Source organism: Taudactylus pleione, unplaced genomic scaffold (assembly GCF_031769625.1).
Source record: "Taudactylus pleione unplaced genomic scaffold, aTauple2 ptg000386l, whole genome shotgun sequence".
Taxonomy (NCBI): Eukaryota; Metazoa; Chordata; class Amphibia; order Anura; family Myobatrachidae; genus Taudactylus; species Taudactylus pleione.
In genome coordinates, this window is record NW_028284787.1 from 6,481,795 (window position 1) to 6,509,211 (window position 27,417).

General features: G+C 41.0%; 1 protein-coding gene across 5 annotated transcripts in view; it reads right to left on the minus strand.

Annotated features, from left to right (window-relative positions):
• The window catches only part of STX17 (syntaxin 17), a 328,399-nt gene that overhangs the window by 253,365 nt on the left and 47,617 nt on the right, over positions 1–27,417 (minus strand). For all 5 annotated transcript variants that reach the window (XM_088445683.1, XM_088445679.1, XM_088445680.1 and 2 more), the window contains one exon: positions 14,898–14,963. In XM_088445683.1, the coding sequence (XP_088301809.1) occupies positions 14,898–14,963 (66 nt within the window). The remainder of the gene's footprint in view (positions 1–14,897; positions 14,964–27,417) is intronic.

Below are 27,417 nucleotides of genomic sequence, written 5' to 3' on the forward strand. Positions count from 1 at the left end.
CACTTGTTGGTCAGTACGCTATCCCTCCCCCCTTAGTGCCTAACCCTAACCCACCCCCTAGTGCCTAACCCTAACCCCCCCGACACTTACCTTCGGCATGCCAGCGGACAGTATTCTGGAGCCGGGATATAGTCTGTCGGCATGCCGTGTGGAGGCATGCTGACTACATACCCTAAGTACCTAGCATTGGGACTTATATGAGAGGACGGTGATACACTGCAATTGTTCTTTTCCACAGGATTATACCATTCCTGTAGGAGTATATGGGAAAGATTTCCGGACTGCACAACCTGACTATATATATAATGGGAGGTGCTACCTGATGAGACTAATTGCAGGCACAGAAACAGACAAATCTCAGGTGCCCAACTCCAAATTATTAATAATATATATAAATGCAATAAAAATTTGCAATCAATAGAGGTTTTTAGCATAATTATGGCCAAGGTTATGGGCCTACCCACCATATCCAGGTAATCTCTTTCGGGTAGGTCCCTAACATACTAGGGTTCAAATCCAGAGCGCAGGACCCCCCAAAACTGGCCCAGCCAAGCCGCCCCAGGGCACCACCATAGTAAGAAAAGTGCAGTGTAAAGAGATAGTTAGGAGCAGCTGCATATAAAGAATGAAAATAAAAAAGTGAAGTACACATATATTAAACACACAGTGAAGGGTTAAAATGTGTTATAAAGGAAAATGTGTTATAATGCGGTGCCCTGAGACAGATTGACCAACGCAATCCAGGGGGACCCACACCCCAAAAATGAACCAAAGTTGCACTACAGTATATAACTTGTAGGACTAACCTAGAATTGTGCCTAATACAGTGTGCATATACATTACCATACTCCATGCTTTGAAACCAAGGGTGCTAGTCCAGAATGAGGGCGTCTCCTTTCCCTCAGAAGTGCAATAAAGCATATTAAATGGAGTATATGGGACTATATATATAATGGGAGGTGCTACCTGATGAGACTAATTGCAGGCACAGAAACAGACAAATCTCAGGTGCACAACTCCAAATTATTAATAATAATATATATAAATGCAATAAAATTTTGCAATCAATAGAGGTTTTAAGCATAATCATGGCCAAGGTTATATTATTAATAATTTGGAGTTGTGCACCTGAGATTTGTCTGTTTCTGTGCCATTCCTGTAGGAATCAGCCGTATTGTATTATGGGCCCGATTCATCACGGTTCGCAATTGCAACAGTGTATGCAGATCGGCCGATTGTGCATACTGTGCATATACCGCAGTGCGCAAGGTAGCATTGCGATCGCACAGCGATCACCTACACAGAAACAAAGCCATCGCAGACTGATGGATGGGACATCATCATATGAAGATGGTGACGGGGGAGTGGATGGAGCAACGCAGGCGTGTCTGTCCATTTGAACGCTGTTGCATGGGCATGCATAAATTAGCCACTGCGACGCCATATGCAGCTTGTTTACTCACTGCGTGCAACGAGGTTAGCAATTTCTGAGTAAGGTCATACCTGTTGTAATTGTGCGTGAGGGGCCGATGTTACTCGATGTTCCTCATGTATACGCAGGACAGCAAGGTGTTATGGATGCAAGATAGCAGTAGTGGGAGTCTCTATACTTGCTGTGCGACGCCTTTGCGATTGCATTCATTAGCATATTTTCTCAGCAGACCTGCGTGCGTAATCAGATCTGTGAACGCAGTAGTGATCTGTAGTGAATCAGGCCCTATTCCTATCTGTTTAGTTTCAACTTTGTAGAAACTTCCAGGTCCGGCAGGGTTTAGGACACAACATAGCATAACATTTATCTATAACATCTTAGAACCCAAGATTGTTCTTTAACAAACCGCAAAACATGTAGACGTGCAATATATTACTAATTTAGAAAGCACCCCTATTTGTACGTCCCACATATAATGTAAGGTTTGCCTACGGTTTTGGTTTAGGGACTTCCCCAGTAAATAGAATATACAGTAAAAAATGCAATACCGTTTGTGGTTATATTGTAATATATGCATGGTAGTAAAATAAATGTGTACTTCCCATTAAACACTTTTATCTGATTCTCTGGGGGACACTGGAGACTCTGGGGTATAGCAGATGTCACAAGGAGTCTGGGCCAAACTGTTAGCCGCTCCACCCAATCTATACCCCACCAACTATCAAGGAATTCAGGTTTTTAGCTAACATAGGGCCTGATTCAGAGCTGAACGCTCTGACCAGAGCGCTCGCTCTGAATCAGTGCCCTCCTACCTGAAAATGGAGCGGCCTCCTGGCCGCTCGCATAGCTGTGGGTGACCAACCACAGCATATGCGAGCGGCCAAAAGGATGGTCGCGATGGTCTTTGACCATCGCGACCATCGGGCTTGCGACGAGACGCATGCGCACGACAGAGGGAGCTCCGTCGTGCGCATGCCGCAAGCCCGGGAGTGATTTTGGCTCTATCAGAGCCAAAATCACTCCCACTGACATCACTAGTCTGGCTACAGACGGTAGGCGTTCCCATGGGAACACCTCCGTCTGGCAGCCACGCCACCGGCACGCCCACTAAAGGGGGCGTGCTGTCAATCAACATCGACAGCACGCCCCCTTTGTTGCGAGACCCGGAGCGATGGAGAGCCTGTCGCTATCCGGGTCTCGCGCATGCGCACGACGGAGCTCCCTCCGTCGTGCGCATGCGCAGTGGGGCAACATTGACCCGCTTGCGAGCGTCCTTTGCTCGCGAGCGGGTCTGAATGACCCCCATAGTCCTATATGACAGGTGCAGTGTAGTAGGAGAGGGACAAGAACGTATTATGTAACAATACAACTGAAATATTACAATATACAACAATTAAACTTAATTAAAAAATACTGCATGAACTATAATGGACAGTGAGGAAAATCATCCATTGTCCCTCCATGAGAACAGAGAAAATGAATTAATGGTATGTACAAAACTTCTACTTTCTCATATTTTCTATGGAGGACATTGGAGACTCTGGAATGTCCCATAGCTATCCTTAAGGGTGGGAACACTCGTGTCCTGTATGAAACACTGGCAACCTTAGAGGCAAATGTATCAAACCAATAGACTCAAACAAAAGTGTGCAATGAAGACCATGTGGCCATTCTGCAAAGCTGCTCTGCAAAAGCACCATGTATAGTCTCCCAAGAAACCCCAAAGGATCTATCCAAATGGGCTCCCGCCTTTTAAGGTATAGGCTTATTCGCCAACATGTAAACCTGTCGTATTACAGCCATAATCCATTTAGCAATGGATTGTTTGTTTAGATGCTGGCATAGAAAAACCATAAAAAACAATCACTATGACAGACCTCTTCTGTTCTGTGGACATAAATCTTTGAATTCATGACAACATCTAAAATATTGAAGGAGAAGGCTCCTAGTTCAGATATTAGAAGAAATGACAAGAAGGAAGATTGACTTCCATGTTTCCATGAGCGAGTTTACAGCACTAATTCACATGACTACCGGGGAGTAAAAGGAGGAAAGTCTGGACTGCTGAAAGTACTGCAAGTGTCCTTAGAATAAAATTAAGCTTTCGGCCAACCTCATAATTTACTCAGTTCATGCATTGTTTGAGCTCTCTCTGTGTCTTTCCCATGGTTCAGACACACCACATCAGTGGCACTGTCTGCCTGTACCTTCGGGGAAAGACATTGGAGAAGAATCGGAGTGCAGGATACTGCCCTGAGCTCCAGGATAATGATTGAGACAATGATAATGATTGAGACAACCTTACGATGTCCCAGAAACATAGACAGAAATGTCACAGTTCTCATGAGAAAGGCATTTGTTGTTCTTATGTTGGAGTTCAAGATGTTGAATGGACAACCTTTGTTGAGGATAGACTGTTCTATCCTGGGGGACAGTATGATGCATTGGTATCTTATCTGTAACTGAGATCTGTTCCACCTAGATAGTTTTTATTTTTTTGCAATACATGTTTATTGAATTTTTGACAAACATAAACATATAATAGTCAACAAAAAAATATCCAAGAACAATATGGGAACAACACTAATGCTGGGCATACACTACCAGATAAAATGCCTGTCAGACCGACAGACATTTTATCTGGCAGCCTGCCAGCAGCAGAAGTCGCCAGCATACACTGTGAGAGAAATCTCACAGTGTATAGCCCGACATCCGCGCTCCGCCCCCGGGGGTGGAGACATTTCCCTGTTCCTTCCGTAGGAAGGAACACAGGAAATGTCTGTCTGTCGGCCCCGCTGGGCATACACTGCCCGATGCGGCCGACAGTTTACCCGCTAAATATCGCATCGGATGGGCATGCTGGACAATCCGGCATGCCCGACCGAGCAATATTTAACCCTCGGTCGCCCCCCCACACGCTACAATTATCGCGATGATCAGCCGATATCGGGCGGATCGTCCAGATAATTGTAGCGTGTATGGCCAGCATAAGGAAAGCATATAGACATCCACATAATACAGTACAATATGTTGAAATATAAACAGTACATGGACTTATGGGCTAACTACAATAGGTGCAAGGGGTGCAGCTGCTATGGTGCCCAGAGCTTCGGGGCCCATTGTTACATGTGTTATAGAAATTTTTCTCAATTGGGTGGTACATAGGGGCCTTACACACTTTTGCTAAGGGGCCTTCAAATTAGAGATGAGTGGGATCGGATCTCAGAGATCCGAACCCACCCGAATTTTGAGATCCGGGACGAGAACCGAACGTGCATTCGGTTTCCCCGCCAGCCCCGGATCTCAAACCGAGGCAAAACCAAAGAGACGAAATCTCGCGGCTCGTAGGCTTTCGTCTCTATGTATATAAGGGACCACACGGCGGCAGCCATTTCACTCCGGCTGTGGAGACTGAACAGGGAGGGTGGGTAGTGTAGGGATGGGAGAGGTAGTACTTACCGTGCTGGTGCTGTGCTGTCTGCTGTGTCCTGGGCTGGTGCACTGCTGATCCATCTGGTGCTGTCACTGCTGTACCGTCTGCTGTGTCCATCTGGGCTGCTGCTGTTGCTGATCCATCTGGTGCTGGTGCTGTGCTGTCTGCTGCGTCCATCTGGGCTGTTGCTGATCCATCTGGGCTGGTGCTGTGTTGTCTGCTACGTCCATCTGGGCTGGTGCTGTGCTGTCTGTTGCGTCCATCTGGGCCCAAGTTCCCGTGACTTTTGTCTATTCATTTTCTGTGTGCGTGTTAGGCTTAGCAGCACAAGTTACAGCAGCAATGCAAGTTGCAACCCAGTGCTGCCCGACTCCAGTCGTCATCAATCTGTGCTCTAGGCCCAAGTTCTGGACCCGAACCCCCGCCCCCCCCCCCCAAAAAAATAGTGTCTTTTGTCTACTTTTTTCCTGTGTGTGCATGTTAGGCTTAGCCGCACAATATACAGCAGCAACGCAAGTTGCAACCTAGTGCTGCCCGACTCCAGTCTTCATCAATCTGTGCTCTTGGCCCAAGTTCTGGACCCGAAAATAAAAAATAAATAAAAAAAAGGTGTCTTTTGTCTATTTTTTTTCTGTGTGCGCATGACTGCACATGTGTGAATTTTGTAACCGCACCTTGGCTACACTATTGGTGCTTGTGACACTGCTTCAAGACCACAGAAAATATGGAGGGCTGTAACATGACAGGAGAGCAAGGCCAAGAATCACATGTTGTAGCTGCCGCCAGCAGTCATCATGATGATGCAAGGCAGTCAACTTCCTCGTCCTCTATGAAAGCCCGTGCCCCAGGGGTTAAGTCACACCATGGATATGGTAAAGCTACTTTTACTGTAGTAAAAAAAAAAAAATCGAAAGGCAAGTTGCCTTTAGATAAATAAAAAATTGGCAATATGCCATTCACGACATTTATGATGACTGATAGTTCTGATAGCCCTTCTGCTTGTAGTAGTAGTGGTGGTGGTGGTACCATTAAAAAAAACTGAAAGTTGTTAAGAAGAGTAAGACAGCTCCGGAAAAACCAACTGTGTGTCCTGAGAAATCGAAATCACAAATCCCCGAGGAGAGTGCAAATGTGTTCGCGGTTGCCATGTGTGAGCCAGACCTAAATACTAGTGTACTGGAGATTCCTACAAGTTTTCTGTGTCATTTGTGTGCCCTCTGTAAATGTGGGGAAGGGCAGTCAACATCTTGCAGACTTAGTCAGTGAGGATGCTTCTGTGGAATTGCACATGGAGGAGGATATTTTGGTAGTTGAAGACGCTACGGATGATGAGGATGTTGATGTAGGGCAGCACAGACGGTGTAATGGTAGCATTACTGCCTCACAGCACTGAGGTCATTGGTTCGATACCCACTACGGCCCTAACTGTGTGGAGTTTGTATATTCTCCCTGTGCTTGCGTGGGTTTCCCCCGGGTACTCCGGTTTCCTCCCACACTCCAAAAATATACTGGTAGGTTAATTGGCTCCTAACAAAATTACCCCTAGTGTGTATATGTGTATGTGTGTGCGCATGTGGTAGGGAATATAGAGTGTAAGCTCCACTGGGGCAGGGACTGATGTGAATGGCCGAATATTCTCTGTAAAGCGCTGCGGAATATGTGTGCGCTATATAAATAACTGGTAATAAATAAATAAATAATAAATGAAGATGTTGGTGGTGAGGATGTTGATGTCGAGGATGTCTTTTATGTAAGTAAGGCAACAGCTGTTGCACATGGATTGAAAAAGCCAAAGCCCATTGTTGTCATGCCGGGGCAAAAGACAAAAAAATCCACTTCTCACCTGTAGAATTATTTCCACCCCAATCCAGACAACAGTTGTCAAGCCATATGTTACCATTGCCAAGCAAGAGTGAGTAGAGGGAGGGACCTAAACCACTTAGGAACCTCCTCCTTGTTACATCACTTGGAGCGCATTCATCAAATATCAAAGTCTATGTCGAAAGTTCCAAAAACTCAAAACATAACAAGTCCAGTGTCACCTACCTGCTCTCTCTCTGTGGGATCCAAGCGCCTTCGATCTCCACCACCAGCACCTGCATCATCAACATCCTCATTCGTCATTAGGAGTAGTCCTGCTGCATCCAATGTTGTTATTCGAAGCATGATTGACTCCTCTCCTATCTGTGATTCCTCAGAAGAATCCTTGATGACTACGCCTGTTGCTGCTGTTGGTGCTGTGAGTGGATCTTCATCCCAGAAGGGGACCAGGAGGAAGTCTACTTGTAGTGTATCCTCCAAAAAACAATTACCTGTCATACAATCGTTTGCAAGGGCAAACAAGTATGACAGCAATCACCCAGTTGCACAGCAGATTACTGACATCATAACAGCTATGCTGGTATTAGATGTGCGTCCAGTATCCGCCATTACTGCAGTGGGTTTTCAACAGTTAATTAAGGTCCTGTGTCCTTGCTACCAGATCCCTTCTAGATTCCACTTTGCTAGAACAGCAATTCCAAGTCTACAAGGACATTAAAAAAAACCTTATTAATGTCCTCAGAAATGCCGTTGTACCCACTCTCCACTTGACCACTGATATGTGGACAAGTGGGACAGGGTTAACAAAGGATTACATGACTGTGACAGCCCACTGGGTAGGTGTCTTGCCTACAGCAGCAGCAACATCTACCAAAAGACAGCTGATACAGAGGCAGGCTACTCTTTGTATAACTGGTTTCACTAAGAGGCATACCGCAGAGAACCTCTTAGAAAAACTCAGGGAAATCATTGCTAAATGGCTTACCCCACTTCGACTCTCCTCGAGATTTGTGATTTCAGACAATGCCACCAATATTGTGAGAGTATTACATGTAGGCAAATTCCAACATGTCCCATGTTGTGCTCACACAATTAATTTGGTGGTGCAACATGTTTTTAAAAATGACATGGGCGTGCAGGAGATGCTCTCGGTGGCCTGCAAAATATCCGGACATTTTGACATTCGGCAACCGCTTGTCGAAGACTGCATGACCAGCAGGTACTGTTAAATTTGCCCTGCCATCCGCTGAAGCAAGAGGTGGTAACTCGGTGGAATTCTACCCTCTATATTCTTCCGCAGATGAAGGAACAGCAAAAGGCCATCCAGGGTTATACAACGGCCTATGACATAGGCCGTGGAGGGGAAATGCACCTTACTCAAGCGCAGTGGAGAATAATTTCCGTGTTGTGCAAGGTTCTCAAATCCTTTTAAGTTGCCACACATGAAGTTAGTTCAGACACTGCCAGCTTGAGTCAGGTCATTGCCCTCATCAGACTTTTGCAAAAACAGCTGAAACGGAGCGATTGCACAAGGTATGTCGGACTGGTGGATCAAGCCCTTGACTCACTTCACCAGAATCCAAGAGTCGTCAATCTATTGAAATCTGAAAAGCATATTTTGGCGACCATTCTGGATCCTAGGTTTAAGTCCTACCTTGTGAGTTTTTTTCCAACAGACCGAAATCTAAAACTATGCAAAGAGCTAATGGTAAAAAAAATTGTCAGATGCAGCCGCACGTGAAACGCCATCATCTCCTCCTTCAGTTTCTGCAGCTGCCAGGAAAAAAACTAAATTTCCCTTACAGAATGCCTGCTGGTCATACAGATCATTCACCAAAAAATGACATCTGGTCGGGCCTGAGAGCACTTCCTACTAGTGACATGTCTACCGTGACTATGTGTGATACGGTCTTCATTCACAGAATGGTGGAGGACTATTTCAGAGATAACATCCTAATAGGCATGTCAGACAGTCCCTTACAGTACTGGCAGGAAAAAGAGGCAATTTGGAGTCCCATACACAAACTGGCTTTGCATTACTTAAGTTGCCCACCCTCCAGAGTGTACTCTGACAAGGTTGCCAGCTGCACTGAAAACTCTTTCGGTAATCGGCGTAGGAGGTTACTTCCTCGAAATGTGGAAAAGATGATGTTCATTAAAATTAATTACAAATTCCACGAGGAAGACTTCAACCAACAATTACATAAAAAAATTTACAGAGGCACCTATGGTGGATTCCAGCGGGGATGAATTAATATTGTGTGAAGAAGAGGATGTACACACTAATGGGGATGACGACAACTTGTAATGTAAAGCCAGTTTGTGTATGGGATCATTTTCATTTCCATGTCCAATGCACATTGGCAGCTTGTTTTATGGGGGTCCAAACAAACCAATTATTTCAGCCACAATTGGCAGTCCTTGTCGCTGAATTGATTGGTTTGTTAAACCGTGAATGTCCTGTTTTGTATACAACATAAGGGTGGGTGGGAGACTATTCCATCTTGCATCTTTTTCCTTCCATTATGTGCTTGTTGGGGCATTGCTGCCTGACATTTTAAATTAATGTTATGGTTGGTTTAGGACCAATGATTTGTTTTTAAATTAATTTATTATCAATTTTACAGCCAGGGGCTGCACCAATGAATTTCTTTTTATTATTAATTATTCAGCCCGGGGCTGCACCAATGCATTGTTTTTTCATTAATTTATTATCAATTTTAGCACAAACTATCAATTCTTCAATCCTCAAGGATATGCCAACCATCATCTTTGCACAGTACTCAACTCTATGAATAATTATATCAATCAGTTTTGAGCAAGCAAGCTGGATGCAACCTTTTGGCCCTTTAACTAGATTAAAAAATCAATATTGTGAGCTGGTCAAAATTGACTGGAAACGAGTGGAAATAAATGTTATTGAGGTTATTAATACTGTAGGAACAAAAAAAGGCCAATTTTATGTGATCTTAGCAGATTTTTGATTTTTTAAGAAAAAATCCAGATCCAAAACCAAAACCCGAAAACAAAACACGGAGGTGAGGTTTTGGCAAAACCAATCCAGATCCAAAACCAGGGGAGATCCAGATCCAAAACCAAAACATGGGGGTCGGTGCACATCCCTACTTCAAATAAGTAGTCACGCCCCTGCTTGAAGGACTATTAAAAATACCTAAAGAGGAGTCATAACCATAAACGAGACAAAACAAAACAAATGGAAGGGGATGGAAAGGTAAAGTGGTGAAGTAGTATACCTAGTGTGCCAGGAACTCAAACATTAGCATCAGTATAAGTCACAGATGACTTAAACTCCAACCATAAGCACCAGGTTGAGCAAAAGTTCCTATATTTCTCTTCCCCTAAACAGAGGTCATACAAAGTCATACAGATGTGTCCTCATCTTTGCTGCAGTCGCACCAAACAGCCCCTCTCGGCACTCCTGGTCCCTTGATACCCTAGTGATTTGTGCCTTTTTAGAGACTTTTCTCGCCAAAAATGCGTCTAATGCATCGCAAGGTGATGTGAATAGGAAGCACCAGGAGACTAATTTGATATGGAACAGTTTTATATCTGTGGGCAACTGAGTTTCTGAATCACCATGAGAAGTTCTACGATGCAGCGCCCACAGCTTTTTTCCACGCCAAGTTCTGTTTACAGTCGCACACAGATATACAGGTGTCTCATATCAAATTAATCAGTACAGTCTCCTGGTGTCCGAGACTAGCAGAGTTGCACGGAACCTGGCAGCTCATTCACGCCAAGAATAATCGCGCTGCATGGCATCTTGAAGCTACAGTAGATGAGCAAGGACACATCTGTACTGTATATAGATCTTTCCTGGTGAACCATTCTTTAAGAGAGGGAGGAGATGTAGATTACCAATTTACCGGGACTACAGCCTTCGCAGCACTATTGAGGTATTTAAGAAGGGATTTTTTGTAAGTAGTCAAAGGTCCAGGATATAAATTCAAAAGCCAAAAAAGGGCATTAGAGGGAACTGCATTACCCAGGATTGCTGTAGAAAGAGAAATAACATTCTCCCAAAAGGGGCGCAGAGCTAGACAATCCCACCAGATGTGAATTGATGAGCCCTCCGCATAGTTACACCTCCAACATGTCAGAAACACTGGAAAACATTTTTGCTAGATTCTGGGGGCACCTATACCAGGGACATAACACCTTGTATTGAGCTTCTATGACTAACTAACATAGCTTGCAAATGTGTTAAGAAATACCTTATTCTAATCTTGCAAATCTAACAAAATCTGCAAATCCAGTTCCCAGTCGCTAGTGTATTTAGGGGGCTCTAGGAATGCATTCTCAATCAACAGTTTATAACAAATGCTACGGATGTGAGGGGGCCAGGCACATGTCCTCAAAAAAAGTTAGTGGTCCACTGCAGGCCAGCTGTATAACACAGCTTTGGACAAAATGTTTAAATTGTAGATAACGCCAAATCTCAGCTCCAGGCAATGCCCATTTAGATTGTATAGAACCAAAAGAGCACACCCCTCACCGCTCACCAGCTGGCAAACCTGTAGGACTCCAATATGAAATGCAGAACTAGAGAGACCTGGGGGGGGTAGTCGGGGTTACCAAATAGAGGGGTCAGGGGTAAGAATAAAGAAGAAATCCAGGGATGCCTTCTCAATTTATTCCACCTAACCAAATTGGGACCCACCTCGATAGTTCGATCTCAAACATTCTTGAAGACTTGAGACTGAGCAAATTGTGCCGTTTTGAAGGAGGACACCATCTTGCACACAATCTTATACTGAAATGTAGATCTGATAAGATTCTGTAAAGAGAGAATCCTTTTGATGTATATAAAAGGTTTTTGTTTTTCTGTAAAAAAAAAAATATTGGATTTTAGATAATCCACAATTCATCCATGAGAGTTTTATTCTGTGTTTTGAATTAGAGCAGTGGCTCCAACCAGCTTTGATTTTTTTTAAGTTGTCTAGATATGGAATGATTCTTGATTCCCATGGTTCTGAGAAAAGCAGTGATGACGGTCATTTGTTTCATAAACACGCTTGGCACATTTGAGAGGCCAAAAGGTAGAAGTCTCATACTGAATATCCTGTGACTGGGCATCATATATTCCATTATATTTCACTCCTCTCTTCGTTCTTATCTGTCAGCATCACTTCTTTATGTAAAGTTACCTACACACTATGCAATTATTGGGCCGATTTGCAAATAATCGGGTGATCGATCTAATTTATTGTATAGTGTGTATGAACGATTGTTTCAGTGTTTCACCGATACAAAGGTATGAAAACATCCACAAACGCATTCCTTCAATTATCTGATCTGTCGGTCAAGAACGAAAATCTCGGCCTCAAATTCCCAATATTGAGCAGTGTGCGCGTATTTTCAATAATCTGCCCATGTTTCCTATGTTCTCCTGTCACTATGCCATCATCCTTGTGGGTGGTCATATGCAACATCAGTGTGGTGTGGTGAAAAATCGCTAGCTGCTATGGAAAAATTGTATAATGTGTAGCACAGATATTGGGGCAGGCAATTTGCTAAAAAATCGCCCCATATCTCGTCCAGATCAAAAAAATCTGACAGTGTGTAGCTAGCTTAAAGCATACAAGTAGGGCTAGATTCCCTTTTGACATACTGTACAATCTTTCATCCCATTTGATACTGGGTATTTTGCTTCAGTCCAGCCAGGCTAGTTCACTGAATAACATCAGACCATATTGTAAAGGAATATTTGGCAATTATCTGTTAGAACAAAAGTGTTGTCTTGCCCAATCAGACCCAACTTCCCATGTGACTTTCCACCTTTGCTTTCAATTGCTGACAATGTGCGGCAGGTTTGAACTCAACGCCATACCTATATGCCAATTAAATTTCCTCCTATTTGTATGTACAGATGTGTCCTCATACACTATTGCTGCAGTGGAGGCAAACAGCCCTTCTCAGCGAGCCAGGTCCTGTGCAACTCGGCTTGTGCTAAACATCTTTTTTGGTTATTTGTCCCAAAAAAATGTGTCTTGGTTGCTTCATGAGACTGCACTGATTAATTTGATTTGCTACACTTGTTTATATGTGTGCGACTAAGGGGGGGAATTCAATTAGCCCAATTAATTTAATGGGTGTGAAAAAGGGTGGTAGCCTCTGACTTTAACGCTTGGAGCAATTCAATTAGAGCCCCTTTTTCTCATCCGTTGAATTAACAGCCATTAACGCATAGAATGCGGTATAAGTTCCTGGACCTGTGTGTTAACATAGTTGCAGTACCCCATTAACAGTCTCACCAGAATCACTCCATGACATGAATAATTCATACATTGGTGGCTACGCCCAACATGTTTCATCACTATAATTGGATGTCATCAAATGTCATGGAGTGATTCTGGTGAGACTGAGGACCTCATTCAGAGTCGGTCGTTGCGGCCGCTCGGTCATAAGGGAAAAGGGGCCGGATATGCAAATGAAGCGCTCGCAAGTTGCGTCGTTAAGATGGGATCGTTAGCTGGACGAGCAAGGGGAGGATGCGGCCGTAAGACTAAAAATACGCCCCCTTCTCGTTCACAATACACGTAATCTCCGGGCACATAAGGATTAATCGAGACCATCGGAGCTGGTCGTAGAGCTTAAGGTTGAACAAGTCAGTGTAAAAACCTCCCATGTCACATGTGCCATGACACTATTTAGTTAATTATGCACTCCCATAAAACGCCGTCTGCATAGTCAGGCACGCCTGTGTTCGGATCTCCACTCCCCCGTTCACAAGCACCTTCCCCTGTTACCACCCACAAACGCCTCATCCTGTCACTCAAACTAACGACCTGGCCAAGTTCAAGGAGAGAGAAATTTCCGATCGCAACAGCTAGTTTGCGCACGCGCATTGCAAAACTTACGAATGCGCTGCTTTGCGAACATCGCTGGGTACGACCGAGCGGCCGCTAACGACCGACTCTGAATGAAGTCCTGAATCTCTAACTGCAGACAGGATGCTCAGATGCATGCTGCTGCTGCTAATGAACTGTGAAACCAGCAATACCTGCTCTTGGTGAAGTTTATTGTTTTAATCCTAGATGTACATGCTTTTGAAATTTAGTAAAGATAACTACTCACAAGTGTGCACTCTCTGCTTTTTATCTATCTTTTTGTCAATTTATATATTTATGTATATATATATACATATATTTATATATATCTATAACTATCTCTCTCATATATACTCCATAGACTGATATAGATGAATAAAAAGGTCCTTTATTAAGCCGACGTTTCGGGGGTTCCCCCCTTCGTCAGGGACAGCAGTACAAATAAAACTTACATACATGACAAACATATAAAGCCATAAAATCAATCCATAGTTAACTCACCTGAGGGACGCCAGCCTCCGACCTCCCGGATATATATATATATATATCTATATATATATATACACACATACAGTATGTATATATATATATATATATATATATACATATATATATATATATATATATACAGTGCATCCGGAAAGTATTCACAGCACTTCACTTTTTCCACATTTTGTTATGTTACAGCCTTATTCCAAAATGGAATAAATTCATTGTACCGAGACGATAAGTCCCGACATATCGTATTAGAGCGATGTTATGAATGATGGAACAACAATGCGATATCGTCATGTCTGATGTGCAGCACATCAAACCTGCCGTCGCATTCGACCGCGGGAGCGCGCATATTGTGCTACCACAAATTTGCGAGCAGATCTGGCTCTAAAATAACCCTGTGACGTGGTCACTGACGCTGCTGTTTTAAATATACACACCCATAAAACGCCCGTTTTGACCTTTAAGCACGCCTGCGTTCGGATCTCCACTCCCCATTTTCAAGCACCTTCCCCTGTTACCACCCACATACGCCTCATTCTGTCACTCAAAATAGCAGGCACTCGCTATATAGCGTACAAACGATTTTCGGCAGCACTGACTGGTTCGCGCATGCGTACTAAAAACCGTACGCATGCGCAGATGTGCAAACATCGCTCGGAACGAGCGTACTGCCGCTAACGAGCGGCTCTGAATGAGGGCCAATGTTTGCCTCACTTATCCAGAGCATAGTTAAAACTCCCCCTCCCTAGAGTCAGATTCTCTTTAAATAGCATACATGTATCTCTTATTGCACAGAACATAAAATAAAAGCTTCCAAATGGAAACATTTACAATATTGTACAAAAGTACATATTCTACTTACTTGCACGGTACGTCCTGCATTTATATGCTCCTTGTGCAACAGATCCCATGATCTACACCTCCGATACTAAATAAAACATAAAATAAAATAAGATAAGATTACCAGGGTCATTATCAAATAACATATGAAAACCTCCTTTATTCAACCCCTTTCCAAAGCAAGGTAATTCAGTAGGTCGCAACTAAAATTAAAACAAAAATATTAAAGATTTTCTGTGCAACTAAAGTAATCTAGGACATAAACATAAAGGTGATTTTGTAAAAAGTAGTTCTAAATCATTGTACATAATATCCCAATACATAGGCAAATGCAGGGGGGGTTTCTGTTTGCCTGGAAACCCCCCTCCCCAGCACACACCATGGCCACAATAGAAATAGTAATATAATAGAATATTACTAGTGCTACATTTTCTTCTCAGTATCACAAATGAAATGATTAGCACCAACTGTGGATCTTTTAAAATGTGTCAGCCAGTAATATACCTGTGCACCAACTAGGAGATGTGGAAAACATGCACTGTTAGGGGTGCACTGCTATAAACCATCAATAGGGTTAATAATTAGTACTGTATAATAATACACTATCCAGTACATAAGGAGACCAAAATGTACATATATGTCCAGGGCAGTGCTGTTCTTCTGCTGCTCCCTCAGACTCCTGGACTTGCTCCAATGCTCTGGAATGATGCCCATATCTGAAGAAAAACATTCTGCTCAGACAGGATGAACCTACTGCCGTATTTAATGGCATACTGTGATTGCTGGTCCTTATATGCTGGAATTATGAAACACAATATACTTTGTATGTAACATATTAAAGCTGGATAAGTGCTAATTATGCACTCTTCAGGGACAGGCCACGCTCACTCTAAAATCAAGCAATTGGGAAACCCCCCCTCAAGAAATCCTGCATTTGCCACTGCTATATACTGTTCAGAAAAATTATAATGACACAAACTGAATTAAAGACTATCAAATATTTTAATAAAAACAACATAGAAAGTTTAATACAGGGAGCAGTTAATGATAATTGACTTTACATAGTGAGAAGGGCATTGTGTTCTTTAAAAAGAGACCATTACTATTCTTGTTTAACTATATAGCGCCAATTATGATATTAAGTGCCGTACAGAGAAAATTTAATCATCCCTTGACATTGGGTGGTGTCTATGTACTAAACCTTGGAGAGAGCTAAAGGTGATGCAGATAAACTACCAACCAGTCAGCTCCTGTCATTTTTCAAACACAGCCTATAAAGTGACAGTTGATTAGTTGGTATTTTACCTCCATCCACTTTATCTCTCTCCAAGGTTTAGTACACAGACCCCGAAGTTTGGAGTTTTTTCTCTCTTTCTCATCCTCATTGTTCCTGGATCTCCATGATCTCTGGTGGAGGTGTGGTCAAGTGTCGGGCATTACGCTCCATATTTGGTGGCACTGCCCGGTGTTGGCGGACTTCTGGCGGACAGTCTGTGAGATGTTGGAAAAAATCACTGGTCGCTCGCTTCCTGATACGCCTACATTTTGGCTTTTCAATTTCATGGATATATCCATTTCCCAATTTAAGAAATCATTACTCCGTGAATGCAGTGAGAGCAACAACTACATGCCTTTGAAAGTCCCACACATGGCCCCCTATATCACAGTGGTTCCAAAGAGTCGATCTCTACATGATCATGGATTGACCCTACGTCTTCCTCTAAATTGATGTCTTCTGCTTTCACTGCCATCTGATTTGATTGGCTGGAAATCAAGGAGTCCCCAGATTACATTGTCCACTTCAGCTCCCCCCCCCCCCCTTTCAATTTGTTTTCATAGATGAGGCGGATAACTTTTTTTTTCCCTTCCTCTACCCCTCTGCTTTTCCTCTCCTTTACTAATATTCTTACTCTGTGTTCTTTTTTCAATCTGATACTACTTATAGTTACTCTAGACTTGATTTAGGCTGAGCAGTTGTCGATATATGTAGTCTGTCTGAATCCTATTTACAATTTTTATCTTATCGATTTTGTCTATTACCACCTTGACCTGTTTGTGCCTTTTTCTATGTCTGCTGCTGATGTTGTTTTCAATAAAAAGATTGCGTAAAAAAAAAAAAAAAAAACAACTTCTCAAACTCAAAAGAACTGCCACACGTGGTTGTTAGTGGTATGCAGTCAGAATGTCAACAGCAGAAGGTCTACATTCATGATGTCGACATGGTTAATACGTCATCATTAATGTCGACACCTGCAAAATGTAGATAATGATATTCATTATGCGTTGGGTTTGTGTTAGTGGTATGGTTAAAATAATATAACATGATGAGATAATATACACCTGGTTTGAGGTACTATACTGAGCTACACTCTAGGAAGGTAGATTCAGTATAAAACACAAATGGATTTCTGTATATCACCATCAACTTCCCTATTATTATGCACTGAAATAATGAAAGTATTCAGAACAATTCTCTTCTCGTGCATTAAAATTATTTATGCTGGATGCCTGAACTGAAATACGAGTAACAGAGAGCTGAGAACGGATTACTCATCAGAAAAAGGTGTGTGGGGTTTTTGTTTGTTTGTATATTTATTTGTAATGTATAAAAGTGCTTTCAACTCTGAAAGGTAAAAATATTTGATTAAAAACAATATTATGATAATACAGTTTTCATATCTTTATATCCAAGGTTGAATACAACAGTAATTATTTTGATGTTCGTGTGATTTATTTCAATATTTACACTGATAAGATCAAGGCTGCTGAAAACTCAACTACACAAACTTCAATTTGAGGCTATGGCTTTAAGTATTTGTAAGGCTTACAGACACTTACAGGAGTTCAAGTCTTGGCCTCCCAACTAGTGCACAAGTCAAAATAGTTCAGAATAGCTGCAATCCCAAAACCCATAAAAAGAGTTCAGAATAGCTGCAATCCCAAAACCCATAAATGGACTGATAGTACCACCCCACCCCTCTACATCTCAATGTTCAGACCAAGACACAAATTGCTGCTACAAAACTAAACCATGTCCTCTGGTCCTATTTCTGCATATATGTTACAGTGTATATATATTTTGTAAAAAACAAGTTAGGTCAGCCAATAAGACAGGTTTGCAGAACCACTTTGCTGTAACTTTATTGAAGGTTTTCAGGATGGAAAAGACATCAACAGTAAGTTCACATTCAGCAGTTTCAAATAAAACACTGCAATCCTGTCACTGAGTATAGCATCTATCTAGTGACCAGCCAACTACTCCAGCACAACGCACAATCCTCTATTTATCATCCTTACCAAGCACTAATTAACTAGTACAACAAGAAACCAATTACCCCATATCCTTCACCTGTGTATATCTGCCCTGTGTAGGAAGGTGTAATTGTTTAACCTGTCTGCAGCATGAGCATGCAAAACTCCCTGAAAGCCTATGCCAAATGCACCCACAACACATTCTTTGGCATCACGGTCATTATTCTTGGCAGATTCCCTCCTCCTTCTAGCTGGTTCGGTTATACTTCCTGCTGAAAATGCTAAGGTGATGTCTCTTATGCTAATGGCCTTGACTGAACAGAAGTTTGATGGCATTTAGACGACCACTGCAGTTGCTGTGGCTCAGGAGTCGAATCACTTATTTAGAATCTTGTGTCAGTGATGTTGAGGTTGCCACCACTTCTTTCTAGAATATTGTCTGATCGTCTTCTCCATTATAAGTAAGATTGATGGCTTGTCGAATTGTCATAAGTGTTTCAATATACCGTTTATTGGTATCCCCGAAAATGCTTGGTGCCCTGACCTCTTTACTTTTTTTCAGATTGACCTCACCACTGCCCTGGGCATCTGTGGTGCTGTTGAGAAATTTACTATTGAAAGGGCTCATTGGTTTGGATGGTTTTTGGGGTGATTAAAATACTCACAGTGCTATGAAGTAGAATAAAGAATATGTGATTTTATCAATAAACAATATATTAAAACAAATAAATAATGACACTAAAAAACACAATTAATCACAATTGGTTAAGTTAACAAGTATTATATAGTTATGCCACATAATGAACAAATATCATAATACAGGTTGAGTCTCCCATATCCAAATATTCCGAAATACGGAATATTCCGAAATACGGAATAATTTTGGCATGACTGAGATAATGAAACCTTTGATTTTTGATGGTTCAATGTACACAAACTTTATCTAAGGCACAAATTATTAAAAATATTGTATAACATTACCTTCAGACTGTGTGTATAAGGTATATATGAAACATAAATTAATTTCATGTATGTACACAAACTTTGCTTGAACCACAAAATTATTGAAAATATTGTATAAAATTACCTGCAGGCTGTGTGTATAAGGTATATATAACACATAAATGCATTCTGCGTGTATATTGGGGTCCTATTCCCAAGATATTTCATTATGAAATGCAAATATTCCAAAATACGGAATATTCCGTTATCCAAAATACCCTTGGTCCCAAGCATTTTGGATATGGGAGACTCAACCTGTATTGTTCTTTAAAGGGGCAGCTTCTTATCCTTGGCGCCTTTCATGACATTAAATATAAGTATCCAGTAGTGTAAGCCAGAATGTACTTGTATAATCTTTCAATGTCTTAGTTAATTAGCCGTATAAGTAGTAGGCGGTAAATGGGGTGAAACGCACATCATTTAATGTAGCACTTTACAAGCAAAGTTCTTTTTCATATAATTACTGACTGCTGAAACATGATATCCATGCTGTGTGAACGACTCTCACCCTTTGATAGGGTCAGTTCCTTCAAATGAAAACTGCAAATGCAGTGGAGCGATGTTGGATGGTGGACTATAGGCCACAATGATAGTGCTGCTGGCAGTTGCAGCCTTCTTTGTGCAAATAAACTGATTTAATACAATCAATTACAAATATGCATCTATGGAGGGAGAAAAATTTACACCTTCTGACAAGAGTTTCTGTTGGTCATTATTAAGGATTTTGTTTGACAGATTGAATACTCTGTCATTTTTTTCTGCAGTTTGTCTCATGTTTATTATGTTTGAGTTGCATGGGTGCAGTCCAGATGTGTTCTATTTTTAGCTGGTGTTCCTCCTGCTTGTTGGAACTGGGGGAGCACCTCTTTTATAATAGTAGTTGATGTATTCTTAAGCTGGCACACACTGGAGCGATATCGCGCCAATATGCCGTTTCATAACGACATATAACCTACATCGCTCAGTGTGTACCCATGATTGCACGCTCCTGCGGTCGCTAGCGACAGTCGCCTAGCGATATCGCTAGCGGCCAATGCATTTTTAATGAATGACATAACGGTGATCTTTTTTTAGTTCATTAAAGTTGTCTAGTGTGGACGCACAATCACTGTTGATGGGCATTCGTTCCAATGTCGGAACGAATGCCCTTCGCACCAGTGTGTACCCAGCTTTAGTTTTTGGGCAGGTAGCAGCTGAAGTCAACTATTTCCTTTGTTCATTCTGGGTCACACACAATGGTGGGAATTCAATTAGAGGCGAGAGTGATAAGTTTTCATGGATATTTTTAATTTATCACACATATATCGCTTGATTATTTTACTTAACGCTGTATACGGGTGTAAACTAATTGTGCAATCCAATTAGAAAATGGGTGATAAGTGTCTCACCCAATAATTCTTGTTGGTTTTACACTCGTGAAGCATAGGTGAAAATGGAGAAATCCCCAAAAAAGAAAACTAATATTGGATAACAATATAACAGTCTATTAGTGGCCATAATAAAAGTATTTGGGGTTCTTAAATTGTGTCAAATGGCATTTTTTTTTAAACATTGAATAAATTATAGAAAGCAAGAGTTTTTCTGTATAATAATGCTCTACTTAAATTAGTGGTGCACAAAAATGCCTGTAAGTATATATTTGTGTCATTTTAAGCCACTTTTTAAAAAATTTCTAAAAATACATGCAAAACACCCACCTGCAATCTTAAAAACCTGTCCCATTCATACAGCACCCCCATACACCTGTCTCACATCAATTAACCCATTCTCTTGCACTTTGCACATTTTCACCCAAAAAATTACGTAATTATTGGCCAAATTAAGCTAATTAAAAAAATTATTTTGTCTAATTAGTCATTAAGGAGGGTGTCCCAGTGGTTCTGAATCAAGTCCTGACATTTTTACCTGAAAATAGGGATTTTCCCCAACTTATCATCTGCTCAGGAGGTGGCAAAAGAAAATTGTGTCAAATCCTATGCAGAATTATTGGATATTAAGTGAAAACTTTTCACACGAAAATGGCTTATCGCTTCTAATTGAATGTTTTTGGGCCTTCAAGTTGTTTCTTGGAATTTAGGAGGGCCTTAATAACCGTGTCAAGAGACGCCAAGTTATGTCCCATCTGTCATCTGATTTGGACTTCCTCCAGGAAACACACTATGCCATATAAATTGTAAGAATTCCCCAGGTATACCAATAAGAATTATGTTGTAGATTTGGAAAGCAGTTTCTTTTTGCTTACTCTTTTAATTTTGGGGAAAGTTTAAATTTTTGAATATTTAGGCCACCAACTGCCCCAATCATAGTATCTTTAATGCCATATTTGACAAACCGATCCAATGTTCAACACCGAATTTAATACATGATGGTGATTATAATGATGTACAACCCTTACTTGGACAGGTCTTCCTTGACATCTTCTACAGCCAGTCTGCACTGGGACTGGACACAGGCCCTAAATATTTGTCATAGTCTTGGCAACTGCATAATGCCACTGAAAAGTTTTATAATTTTCACTCCTGGGTTCATCATGAGACTTTATTATCTTTTGACTTCTGACTGTTTATTCACAATAATAAACCATCAGAAGATGGTTTATTGCCCTTTACAGTATCCTTGTTTCTGACCAAGCCCCAATTTCCTTGTCTCTTTGTTCACGTAGTTCATATTCCTCTCAGCATACTTAAGAGTTTTTCCAGTCATTCCTGAGTCAGTTGAACCTGTTACTCATAAATGACATAATTTTGTTGATAACAACTTGGATCAGTGGGATGACTCAGTGTTGTTCTGGTAGACCTAAAAAATGGTTCTCAGAGACCACATTCTTGCCTTCCAGTCTCGTAAAAAAAGAATGAAATTATCAAAAGAAATATTATATTTTAAATCATGATGTACAGAAGGCTCTTGCTGAGTATTCCTGGGACCCCACCAATCTTAAATTATGCCTATGTTAAAGATCTGCTGGATAGTCTACTCATCTCCGCTGCCATAATCAAAAATCCAAATGAATTACTTTAAAAATTACTTTTACCATTGGGGCACTAAGGCTTGCACAGTTCTCGCCAATGTTGCAAAATCCTACTGTGCTAAGCAGCAGATTACTTATATTATTGGTACAGGCACTAGACATTTTACTATGTCGACTTTCTTATTTTCATTTTGTTCTTATTGTAAGCGAATGAACTGCTCTCCATGACTCTCTTCTTGCTGATGCCTGCATGCCCAATCTCCTGGAGACCCAAAAGTAGTTTCCACCATAAACCTTTTAAAAATCCACCATTTGTCTTTTCCTATCGGCCAATTATACTGCTCAATCAGGGGAACTAATTGCTAATAGGCTGCAGAGTCTTCATCCAGCTTTGCTCACACCCAATCTGTTATGCTTTACCCATGGAAGGCATTCAATTAAAGGAGTAAGGACAGCCATTGCTGCCATTGTTGTGAAGTTCGGATGTAGAAAGAGGGCATCAAAATTTCATTTTAGCTTGTATAACAAAAATGCATTTGACTGCATTTTAAAGTGCCTTGGCCTGGCCTACATAAAATGTAGTAGCACTCTGGGAATTTGGTATTGCCTTCTCAGATTTTTATAAATATATCTGACATTCTCCGTCAATATGGACAACAGCCCTCCTGTGTCTATGTACTAGTTAGAATTGTCCCTTATGCCATTTGTGATGGACCCACTGAATCATATTTCCTCCACCTTTCCTTCCTTTAGGGATTTTGACATTGGAGACCATGAGAATAAGTTGATGGCTTTTCAAATTCTACCTTGTAGGATGCAGAAAAGTCTTTTATTTGAGCTTCTTTCCCAGGTTCTTTTTTTCCAAATTGGTTGCAGGGAAACCCTAGGATGTGTAAATCCCTCTCAGCATATTTGGCGTGAAGATTGACAAGCCGAGTGCTTTTCATCTCTGACCCTTATTGCCTTGCTCTTGGTCCTTGACAAGATTGTCACATACGGGCCAGTGTCCTCTACCAAATCCATTGCCATGTCTTTGCGCCCAGACACCCAACTATCCTATAGTAGAGGCAACCACCTTCTGTGGGTTGCGCGGTCACTTACGTATCTGTGGCTCCAGTTTTTCAAAAATATCCACTCTCGTTACTCTGTGAACATGGCCAGTATCACTAAACTGCTCTGGCCAAGATGAAAGGTTGGTCTCATTTGACCTTACACTGTTATCTAATCTGGAGTTTCAAGATTATTCAATAATTTCAATCTTATTTCCCCTTTAATATATGGCGTGGGAAAGGTATTGTGAGTGAACTTTTGTTGACCTGTGGGCCCATAAATTGCTTACTGTATCCCAAATTATTGAAATCTGTCACCCATCTGAAACATGCATTTGACACCCTTGCAGTTACATCTGTGATGGGTAGGAGTGGCATTACATTACACTATAAGGTGCTTCAAGCAGCTCTTGCTTCATGTGCCTTGTACCCTGGTTATAGGACTTTGAATCACAATAAGCCTATCTTGCCACTTACAATCTTTACCATCTTACAATCAAGTGAAGGGAACAGGTGGTTTTGTGACAGAACAGGGTTGGTTAGTTAACAGTCTGCCTACTATACTTTGTACCAGTAAAAAAGTGGTGCAATTCTTTTCCGGGAGGCCACTTGTTATGCTGATCAAATGATGGGAGATTTTTCCTTATAACCCATACATTTTCTACTGAGCTCAACTATATATATATATATATATATATATATATATATATATACACACACACATACATATATACACACACTTACATATATATGCCACAACATAGAAAAAAAAAAAGAGACCAGATGCACCATACAACCATTAATTATTATTCATAATATGCAAGGTTTTTGGCATACATTTGGCCAAAATGATGAGCTTACCCACCAGCGTCAAGGTAACCTCATCAGGCAAGTCCCTAACACTATGGGGTTCATGTCTAGGGCGTAGAGCACCTGCAAACCACCCCAGCCAAACCACCCCAGGGCACCAAATATAATAAAAATTAAAAATAGTAGTGAAGTGTTGAAGTGTTATGTATAATTATTAATGGTTGTATTGTGCATCTGGTCTCTCTCATTTTTTCTATGTTGTAGTACTAAGTCTCAGCTAGGTAGCATATCCCAATATAAAGAGCTAGGGTGTGCAGACCTGGCCCTCCTAAATATATATAGCCACGGCTGCGTGCTACTCTAAATCAGACCCAGAGTGTTCAAATCAGTTCTATTTTTTTACATTAACAGCTATTCCTAAGAGAAAAGAATCAAAAGAACAAAAAAATCACAGGGATTCAGGGCCTGATTCAGAGGAGGACACAGCGTGTGTGTGTGTATTAATGTAGTAAAATTTGAACAATAATCCAGGCCATGTGTGTCAGGTCATTATATCAGTGGTTCCCAAACTGTGCGCCATGGCACATGGGGTGCCTCGGGACACTTGCAGGGGTGCCTTAGGTTGGTGGCCCAGCACCAAATCAAATTTTTTATGGTGAATGTAATGTAAATATGCGAACAAACAGAAGAACAAACCTGTCCACCACCATATAACTTGACCCTAAGGATGACAGGTAAGCACAATTTACTTCACTTTACTACATACTAAATTTTTTTCTGAATTTCTCAATAACAAACTATTGGTTTAGCGGTGCAGTGAAAACAATACTGATACTCTAGGGCGCCGTGATTCAAAAAAGTTTGAGTACCACTGCATTATACAATAGACCAACTGTTATAACACTACTGTAGAGACCGCATCATAGTAAACCCCACCACGGGTATAATAATACTTATAATTTATAGTTAGATTATATTCTACATTAGTGTGGGTGTATGTGACCCTGGGCGCTCCCTGATTGTAAGCAGGCCTGGTAGGTAATGAGTTTTTCTAAAAGGAAAACTGAAGTCAATAGCAAAAAAAATGGGTCTTACCTACTATAGGCGCTAAACAGTTCTAAACCATATAAGAACATATGAGAGGTATTCAGTTTTAAATGGAACAAATGTGACATTTATTCATCATAACAGAAAACATGTGATAATAAAAAACACGTGAAGATGTTTGAAAACATGAAACATTTAACATACAAAATCATGAATGGGGGGATCCCAAAGAAATCTTTGTGATTCTCCCATTCATGATTTTGTATGTTAAATGTTTCATATTTTCATACGTCTTCACGTGTTTTTTATTATGATGAATAAATGTCATATTTGTTTCATTTAAAACTGAATACCTCTCATATGTTCTCATATGGTTTAGAACTGATTAGCGCCTACAGTAGGTAAGACCCATTTTTTTTTTGCTATATTCTACATTACACTACATAACATATTTCCGTACTTCAATTAGCATTTCCACTAATCTTCATATAAACTTTGCTTTAACACTCTCAGCCCCAGGTCATTATCCTGAGAGTGAATGGAACAATCAGAAGAGGATATGGCATTATGCTATTGTGTAAAATGTGCAGGGAAACCAATTTTTCTAAGTGAGCATCATTTTACTAAATATCCTCAGAAGCGTTACAGCAACCTATCTCCGAGGAGGAAGTTCTTCTTGCTATTAAAGCCTACCGAGCTGTAAATCACCGGGCCCAGATGGCTTTTCAGATGAGTTTTATAAACTCCTTCAATCCCCAATTGTTGGACCCCTAACATCGTTATTTAATTCAATCCTCTCTGACCACTCCCTGCCACCTAATTTTAATGAAGCCTATATTAAAGTCATCCCTAAAGCAGGCCTCGACCCCACCTTGCCTGGCTCTAATAGACCCCTTTCATTACTGAACGTGGACAGTAAGTTGTTTACCAACATTATAGCAAATAGATTTATGTTGGTGCTCCCTTCTTTGGTGCATTAGGATCAGACAGGCTTAATATGGGGACGCAGCTCTGTCTCCAACATAAGAAAGGTTTCAGCGTTCTTACAACAGGTACATGATTTTCATGAGGATGATCTTAATCTCTTATTGTCCTTAGATGCCGAAAGGCCTTCGATTTGGTAGTCTGGGATCATCTCTATGAAACAGTGTCACAGTTTGGTTTTCCGCTGCAGATTATAAACTTAATTCGCACCTTAAACTCATCTGCATCTTCTAGGATAATCGCTATTAAATGTATGTCTTCCCCAATCCACATTCACAGAGCCAACTGACAGGGATGTCCACTGTCATCATTATTATTCGCTTTAGTGCTGGAACCTTTAGCGATCTCTTTGAGGAAGAATTCTCTATATACCGGTGTGCATATCGGGAATGTTCATTTAAAACTGTCCCTATTCGTAGATGATATGCTTTTATTTATACCTCGTCCAAATGCTTCTGTGCCAGCTATAATGATGGAGATCCAACGATTCAGTCTGTTTGCAGGATATAAGATTAATCTTCAAAAATCTGAGGTACTTCCTATCATGCGACCCGACCTGTTGAATCAATGCCCTATTCTGTCCTCCAAATATTTAGTGATTTACATTACACCCTCCATTAAAAATATATATGCTGAAAATTTTCCCTTAGTTCTTGCTAAAATTGCTGGTTTGTCCAAACAGTGGATGTCTTTACCCCAATCACTTTAGGTCGTATTGTGGTTATTAAAAGTGTACTCTTTCCAAAGTTAACTTGCCCATTGCAAATGTTACCTATTTTGATTTCCCCTTCAGATACTAAAATGTGTACAAAACATTTTCAGGGTTTTGTATGGAAAGGCAAAAAACCTAGAATTATATTACCGAAGGCTAAAATATGTTTAGGACTTCCAGACTTAAAAACGTATTGTTATGCGGCAGCATTCCGATATATATCGGAGTGGTGCTTAGACCTCGCAAATTTTACTAACCCTCTGATAGAACAAGCCCTGTTCCACCTGACTCTCCAATGCGGCTTTACATTTGCCTCGTTCTAAAATACCTGCTGCCATTTTTCATAATATTCTATTTCATGATACTTATAAGGCTTGGCTGTCTATACACAAGAAGTCGGGATCAGATCCCACTTTTACTAATTTTATACCACTATGGGGTAATCCAGCCTTTTCACCGTCTCTGTCAATATTTCATTACACTACCTAGAAACAGAAAGGGATAGTGGCAATTAAGGACGTATTTGACCCTGGAGGGCGACTCTATTCTTATCAGGAACTTCAATCTAAATATGAACTCCCACACTCACAATTTTTCTATATTTACAAACTAGACACTATATTTTTAGTAAGTTACCCCCTAGCACCAACTGCCTACCCGTGAGTGATTGTGCATTTCGATCCATGCTCACACTTTGTGCTTCTACAAAATTTTAATT